Genomic DNA, 7,511 nt, shown 5'->3' on the forward strand with positions numbered 1-7,511 from the left:
TCGGCGGGGGCCGCGCTGGCCTGGCGCATGAAGAACGAGAGGCGGGACGGCGTGGAGGGCTTCGGGGCCGGGGGCGCGTCTGCACCGGGGCTGCCGTGGCCTGCAGGGGAGACAGGGGTCAGCGCCCGGGGGTGCTGGGGGCACTCCAGGTGCTGCGGGGATGGTGGGACAGGGCTCTGAGCCGGGGCAGGAATGGTCCTGGTGGCTGCAGAGGGAGCCCAGCGCAGGACAGGGCTCAAGGACGTGGAGATAGCGTGGCGTGGGATGTGCCAGGATGGGGTGGAGATGGGGCTCAAGCTGCCACAGGAATGAGTGGCTCAGTGCTGAGCTGGGATGGGGCACAAGGGAACAGCAAGGCAGAGCTCAGCAATGGGACAGGACGAGGCCAGGGTATGGGGGGGAAGCCATAGGGATGGCACAGCTGGGACTCATCTACAAGTTGGAGCAGAAGTGGGTTACAAGTGGCCACGGAGACCCCAGGAGAGGGCTCTGCATCAAGCTAGGAGGGGGACAGGGCCTAAGGGGCCACAGGGGTAGCATGGGACAGCCAGCCAGGGTAGGAAGGGGGTCTGAGGGGCTGCAGGGATGCAGGGAGAGGGCTCAGTGTCGGGACAGGGTCCAAGGGGCCATGCGGATGGTGGGGTGGGGCTCAGCACCAAGCCGGGGTGTGGAGGGGCTCTGGGGGACCGCAGTGGCATACCCCTGGCCCGGGAAGGGGGCTCCTCGTCCCGGTCACGGGGCGGTGGGGGGCTCTCAGGCCGGCAGCAGCGTGGGATGAGCGACAGGAACTTCGCCGCTGTCTTCCCGTAGATGTCCAGGTCCCGCACCGCCCGCTTCTGGCTCAGCATCACATGGCTGCAGGGCAGCAGGTACCTGGGGGCAGGGTGGCACAGGGCAGACACAGGGACACCAGCCCCTTCACAGTGGGGTAAATGATGTGGCTGCCTCACATCCACATGCCCACCTGGGAGCAACTCCCCAGGCCCATCCCAGAGGAGCCCCCAGAGCAGGTGACCCCCTCAGCACCCCAGCCCAGCCCGTTACCTGAGCACGAGCTGCAGCATCACATCCTCGCAGTTGAGGCTGAGCAGGGTCCGGAAGAGGCTCAGGGACACCATGCACAGCTGGGGACAGTGTGGGGAATCAGAGGGGGGGCAGGGGGCAGTGCCACTCCCCCACGGCAGGGAAAGGGGATGGGGATGGGAATGGGACAAGGATGGGAATGTTGGGGACGGGATGAGGATGGGGATGTTGGGGGGCCACGGGGCTCACCCGGGAGTTGCTGTTGATGCGGCCCACCAGTGTGTCCAGGATGGTGGTGTTGTCGTGCCGGTGCAGCAGCACGAAGCGCAGGAAGGTTTTCAGCAGCGCTGTCTCACTGACACTGCGCAGGAACAGGTCCAGGTAGGCTGTGCTCGCAATCATCTCCTCCACCGAGGTCTGCAGGAGGGGCTCGTGGAGCTGAGTGCCACAGGGCTATGGGCAGGAGACCCCCATCCCACACCCAGTGCCAGGGGTCCCTCACCTTGTGCAGCGCCGGCCCCATGACGGGCACGAGGAACCCGTTGTGGACGTAATCCACCAGCTGCTTCTGCACCAGTGGGTGGGCAACCTGAGGGGCCGCAGGGGGGTCAGGCAGCCCCCTGTGGGGCTGGGAGCCCCTCACAGCTCCTCGCAGCCCCTCAGCCCCACCTGGATGACTGCATTGCAGAACTCAAGCGAGTTCATGAAGAGGACGAGGGAGGAGACGCCGATCCAGTCCTCCCGCCGCAGGAAGTGCCAGTCATCTCCTCGCACCTCGATCTTGCGGGGCAGGGAGGAGTACAGGGCGCTCAGGCCCGTGGCCAGCACCTGGGAACACATGTACTCGGCTGCCCCGCAGCCCCTCGGACCTCCGGCTGCTGGACCCAACTGGCCTTCCCCAAACCCCAGGAACCTGCCCCCCACAAACCTGCCCCACTCCAGCGCACCAGGCAGGGCAGCTGGGCCGGGTCCTGCATCCACCACTGACCCCAGGGAGTGGCCCCCTCATCACCAGCCCAGTGCTGGGCCCTCCACCACCTCCAAGCCTCCCATCATCACCAAGTCCCCCCATCATCTCCAATGTCTCCAGGCCCCTCATCCCCAAGCTCTCCATCATCTCCGGGCTACTCTGTCACCTCCAAGCCCCCCATCACTTGCGGACCTTCCAACACCCCCAGATCCCCCATCATCTCCATGCCCTGTAGCCCAAAGCTCTCCATCATTTGCCAGCTCTCCATCACCCAGCTTCCATCATTCCCAAGCCCCCCATAATCTCCAGCCCTACCCCCCATCAGCCCCAAGCCAGGACACGACTCCTTCCTCTAGGCCTGTCCACGGCTCTTGCCCAGCAGCCCAACCCAACCCCGTGCCAGCAGTGCAGGGTCCCAGCACTGTCCCAGGGAGGGGACATCGCCCTGGGTGGGGGGACACCATGGCAGGGAGAGGGGCATCACCCCGAGGCGGGGGATGCCACACGGGGAGCCGTACCGGGCAGAAGTAGGAGTTGTCGGTGATGGACTGGGCCACGGCGCGGTTGCTGGCCGACATGGCCATGATGAGCAGCAGCGCGTCACGCGCCTGCTGGCCCCGCGCGCCCTCGTGGTGGATGAAGGGGATGAGGAGCGAGAAGATGATGAGGTTGGCGGGGCCCTGGTCCGTGTGGCTGTGGAAGAAGAGCTCCAGGATGGCCGGCTCGCGGGCCACGGAGACGCAGAGCTGGTTGAGCAGCAGTACCAGGCTGTTCTCGAGCGGGGCCGAGGCGGGCTCGGCGCAGACGCTGAGCAGGCGCAGCAGCGGCGTCAGCACCGGCTTGTGCCGCAGCAGGGGCTGCCGGGCCTGGCTGATCAGCATCTCGTACAGCTTCAGCTGCTCCACCTGGCAACAAGGACAGGGTGGGAAAGGTACAGAGACCACCCAGTGCAGCTGGTCCTCCAGCACAGCCCAGCCCACTGAACCGTGTCTGCAGGTTGTGAAATCCCCCCAGGGCTGGGGATTCCAGCACTGCCCTGGGCCATCTGTGACAGGGCCGGACAGCTCTTTCCTGGAGGAATTTCCTCCAGCATCACAGAGCTTTCAGGATGGCTCGAGTAGTCTCAACCCCATTCCAACCTGAGCATGCCCTGGGACAGCGCCCTACCCTTGGCCTGGCTGACCCTCAACCCACCACCTTCACCCCTTGGATCCAGCCTGTCCCAGCCTCCCCACAAACCCTCCACCACTGCAGACCCCTCTGCTTCCCTCACTCAGACCTTCCTCTCCTCGGTGAAGTCGCCCTGCAGATGCCAGCAAAGGAGCCGCTCCAGCAGGTTCTCAGCAGCCACAAACTCCAGGATGGGCCCGCAGGCCATGTCCCCGTCCCCCTGTGACCTGTCCTTGTCCCCATCCCCCCAGGGCCGGTCCTCAGCCAGCAGGTTCAGCATCTGGTAGGTGTTGTTGCGGACAGCGCTGAGGTCATCGGGGGCTGGCTTGCTCCCGCGCCGCTCCAGGATCCGCAGCACCTGTGGGAGGGGGCTTTGCAGTGGGGGCTGGGGGCTGGAGGGTCGGGGGATCCTCACTGCCCCCCCAGCCGCTCACCTGTGCCCAGTGGTTCTTGAAGACCATGAGGCAGGTCTCGGGGTCAGCGGTGACGGGGGGCTGCAGGCTGGCGCTGCGGGGGGCTCGCTGCCCACCCGCCCGTGGGGTCAGCTTGCTCAGCCAGCTCATCCTCTCCATCGGCACGGGGTCACGGACAGCACCGGGGCACCCCAACCGCTCTGGATGCGGCCTGGCACCACCGCGGGGGCACAGGGCAGCGGGCGGGATGCCAGGGTCCTTTCTCCATGCTGCTGCCAGCGGCCAGGCTGCAGGAAGAGGGGCTGTCAGAGACCCCCCAGCCCAACCTCACATCCAGCAGCAGGGAGGGAGGCAGAAGGGAAAGTAGGAAGGAAGCCAGGAGGAAAGGAAGGCAATCAAGAGGAAAGGCAGGCAGGAGAGACAGAGCAGTGGGAATTGGGCTGGGCAAGCATGCTGGAGCAGCGGTGGCTGGAGGACTCTTGATCCCAGCCCTGCTCACACCCAGTACTGGACTTTAAACCGGGAACCGGCCCAGCATGGGTGTGGGGAGTACCCGGCAGCCGCAGGCACACCGGGACAGCTGGGACAGCTGCCCGCCCCCATCCTCAGCAGCACCCATGGCCAGTGCAGTGTGATAGCGCTGCCAGGATATTTATAGGGCCCCATGCCCTCGCACCACCACTGCCACTGCAGACACCAGCACAGGACTGAGCACTAAGAGCCCCCAGAGCCAGCAGCACCGGCGTGCCTGGGGACAAAGAGCCAGCACAGGGACCCCCCAGTCCCCCAACAGCATGTGGGGAGGGAAATGGCTTTGAGAGCCAGTGCCACAGTCCTTGTTTGGGGCTTGGGGAAGTGAAAGTGTCATTAAAGACACCCGAAACCACAGGGCAGGAATGGAAAGTGGCTGAAGCTGGGGCAGTGGGACACAGCATGGGCAGGGCCTGTCTATTTATACCCAGCACAGCCCGTCCCACCCACAGCCGGCGCTCGTGTGGCTGCTAAAGTTAGAGCCACTGAATGCCAGGACAGTGCCAGCCCTGGTAGCTGGCACTGCGGCCTCAGCACGAACACTGAGACAAAGGCACGGTGTGGCACACCGGGGCATCCCCAGCACAGGGACCCTGCCAGACACACCACCAGAGCCACACTGGTGGAACAGGGACACCAGCTGTCACCACCTCTGTGCTGGTACCAGAGCCCCCTCACCCCAACCTGGCTGTGCCTGCCACATTGCCAAAGGACCACGCCACGGGGCACAGCACGGGCCGTGCCACCACAGCAGTGGCACCCGGCCGGGCCGCGGTGGGGAGCAGCCTCCGCCCGGGCAGCGGGCAGCCAGAGCACTGCGGGGTGATCAGGGGCCACCAGAGCAGGGAAAGGGACACTGCAGGCAGGGATAGTGGGGACACAGGATGACAGCCAGGTGCCACCCGGGCAGGGACGGGGAGACGGGGGCACGGCCACCACGGGCAGGGAATGGCACCCAGTGCCGGGAGGTTGTGGATGATGAGCACCCCAGGGAAACGGAGCTCGGTGCGGGGGTCAGCGGGGGTCGGCAGGGCCGTGGGCGGTAGGTGCCGGTGCTTCGGGTGAGGCGAGCGGCTGTCACAGCCCGGAGCTGCCCCCGCGCCGGGGCCGCGGTCCCGCGGAAGGTGCCGCAAGCTCGGCCATCCACTATCCCGGAGCCATGGAGACACCGGGACGCCCTCATGCTCCGAGGTCACGCATGGGGACCCTTCGATGCCCCAGGCCCGGGCCGCCTACCTGGGTGAAGGTCGCGGCGGTCCCGTCCCGTCAGCGCCGCACCTGGGGAGGGCAGAGGAGGCGTCGGACGCGGGGCCGGGAACCCCCCGGGACCCCGCGGGCCCCAGCGGGACCGGGCCCCTCGCCCCACGGCACCGCGACCCGCTCGGACCCGTCCCCGCCGCGGGCCCCTCACCCTCGATACCGCTCGAGCCGGTCCGGTCGCTCTGGCCCCGCGCGGCCAAGGGCGGGCGGCGGCCCGGGCACCCCGGCACGGAGCAGAAGGGCGGTTGGACCTGCCTCGAGGCCCGCTCCGTTGCCCGCACACCTCGCTCCCGGTGTCCCCGCTCCCGGTGTCCCCATTCCCGGTGTTCCGGCGCCCCCCGGCCCCTCCCGGTCCGCCCCAGCGCCGCCGCTCACCGCCCGCCCCCGCCGCGGGCCCCGCGCTCCCGACGCCATCTTCCCGCCGCGCCCGACGCACCGCGCGCGCTGGACACGCCCACCGCGGGGCTGACCACGCCCACCGCGGGGCTAACCACGCCTACCGCGGGGCTAACCACGCCCACCGCTGCCCGGGACACGCCTGCACGCCTTGGTGGGCGTGGCCTGCACGGGACAGCTCGAGCGCTCATTGGCTACGCCGCGAGTGGGGCGGGGCCGGGAGGGGCCGGAGCGCGTGGGAACCGGGAATCGGGAACAGGGACGGGCGGTACCGGGACACCCCGGCACCGGGCACCCCGTACGAGCACCCCCCGGAGCGGGGCATCCCGAGAAACCGGAAACCTCTCCGAGCTGGTCACCGGTAACCTGTACGCAGGTTCCGGGAATCCCGGCACCGAGAACCCCAGTACGAGCAGCACCCGGAACCGGGCACCCCACTGGCCCAGGCACCCCTGTGCTGCGAGCCCCAGAACTGGGCACCCCAGTACCGGGTAACCCTGTACTAGGACCCCCTGCACCAGATAACCCCTGCACACTGCACTTCCAGGAACTGAGCACCTCGGAATCGGGCGCCCCGGTACCGGTACCGGTACGGGGACCCCCCATAACCCTTCTCCCGGGCACCCCCGGAACGGGCCGTGCCTGACCCCGGGCACTCTTGTGCCGGGTGACCTTGCAGCGGGTACCCTGTGCCCGGCCCTGGCAGGCGCTCCAGGTACCGGGAACCGGCACCACCCGCGCACAGGGCACTGCCTGGCACCGGCTGTTGTTACTGGAGACTAACCCGGGCCCCAGCGTGCCCGGTGGACCTGGCACCGGCTGTTGTTACTGGAGACTAACCCGGGCCCCAGCGTGCCCGGTGGACCTGGCACCGGCTGTTGTTACTGGAGACTAACCCGGGCCCCAGCGTGCCCGGTGGACCTGGCACCGGCTGTTGTTACTGGAGACTAACCCGGGCCCCAGCGTGCCCGGTGGACCTGGCACCGCGGCTGCCTCAGCCCGGCTGTCCCTGCGGACCCCACGTTGCTAAGGACGAGCCCGGTGCCGCGGGAGCCGCCCGGCTGGGTCCCCTTGAGGAGCCACGCCTGGCAGCGGGGCAGGCGGCGGCTCCTGCCAGCAGCTCGGGTGCGCAGGACCGCCGCTACCGGGACGCGCGGGATCCGCGCTGCGGAGGATGCGGACCCTCGGATCCCTCCCGTCCTGCCGCTGGGCCCGGCTCCAGCCCCGCAGCACCTCTGGAGCCGCCGGACATGCCACGGGGTGAGCAGCAACCCTCGGTGCGGCCGGGGGCAGGGGCACTGCAGGGACCCCCTCGGCCCCACAGGTGCAGGGGGGGCTGCCTGAGCCTTAGAGCCACTGGCAGCGGGGGCTGAACGGGGGGCACAGGGGTCCCAAATGGGGATGGAGCGACCCCGGGTCCATCTGCGCCCCCCAGCCGCACTGCCACCCCCAGGAACTGGACCCTGGACCCCGCCGGGGACTGGCACTACAGATGGATCAGCCTCATGGTGCTGCCCATCCTTTACAACTGGGTCGTCCTCATCCTCAGGTGCCGAGCAGTTGGGTTGGGTGGGGGTGCGGGGTGTCCTGGCCCCATCCCCGGGATGATGCCACTTGCACCCCAGGTGCTGCTTCCCCGAGCTGCAGGAGGCACACACCCGGCTGTGGCAGGCCCTGGACGGGCTCAGCGATGCACTGTACCTGCTGGACATCGCCGTGCACTGCCACACAGGTGTGTACACACCCAC

At 68.2% G+C, this 7,511-nt stretch overlaps 2 protein-coding genes across 2 annotated transcripts in view; one reads left to right on the plus strand and one right to left on the minus strand.

Annotated features, from left to right (window-relative positions):
- FAM160A2 (family with sequence similarity 160 member A2) overlaps positions 1-5,385 on the minus strand; it is an 8,056-nt gene extending 2,671 nt beyond the window's left edge. The window contains exons 1-10 of the mRNA XM_015635256.1: positions 5,344-5,385; positions 3,598-3,863; positions 3,273-3,521; positions 2,512-2,898; positions 1,693-1,851; positions 1,526-1,612; positions 1,273-1,440; positions 1,045-1,124; positions 701-873; positions 6-100 (exon numbers count right to left, since the gene is read on the minus strand). Of these exons, the coding sequence (XP_015490742.1) occupies positions 6-100; positions 701-873; positions 1,045-1,124; positions 1,273-1,440; positions 1,526-1,612; positions 1,693-1,851; positions 2,512-2,898; positions 3,273-3,521; positions 3,598-3,735 (1,536 nt within the window). The 5' untranslated portion in view covers positions 3,736-3,863; positions 5,344-5,385. The remainder of the gene's footprint in view (positions 1-5; positions 101-700; positions 874-1,044; positions 1,125-1,272; positions 1,441-1,525; positions 1,613-1,692; positions 1,852-2,511; positions 2,899-3,272; positions 3,522-3,597; positions 3,864-5,343) is intronic.
- A 1,628-nt stretch (positions 5,386-7,013) lies between these two features.
- CNGA4 (cyclic nucleotide gated channel subunit alpha 4) overlaps positions 7,014-7,511 on the plus strand; it is a 4,381-nt gene continuing 3,883 nt past the window's right edge. Inside the window, exons 1-3 of the mRNA XM_033512362.1 lie at positions 7,014-7,023; positions 7,150-7,312; positions 7,389-7,495. Of these exons, the coding sequence (XP_033368253.1) occupies positions 7,014-7,023; positions 7,150-7,312; positions 7,389-7,495 (280 nt within the window). The remainder of the gene's footprint in view (positions 7,024-7,149; positions 7,313-7,388; positions 7,496-7,511) is intronic.

The sequence above is a fragment of the Parus major genome, chromosome 1 (assembly GCF_001522545.3).
Source record: "Parus major isolate Abel chromosome 1, Parus_major1.1, whole genome shotgun sequence".
Taxonomy (NCBI): domain Eukaryota; kingdom Metazoa; phylum Chordata; class Aves; order Passeriformes; family Paridae; genus Parus; species Parus major.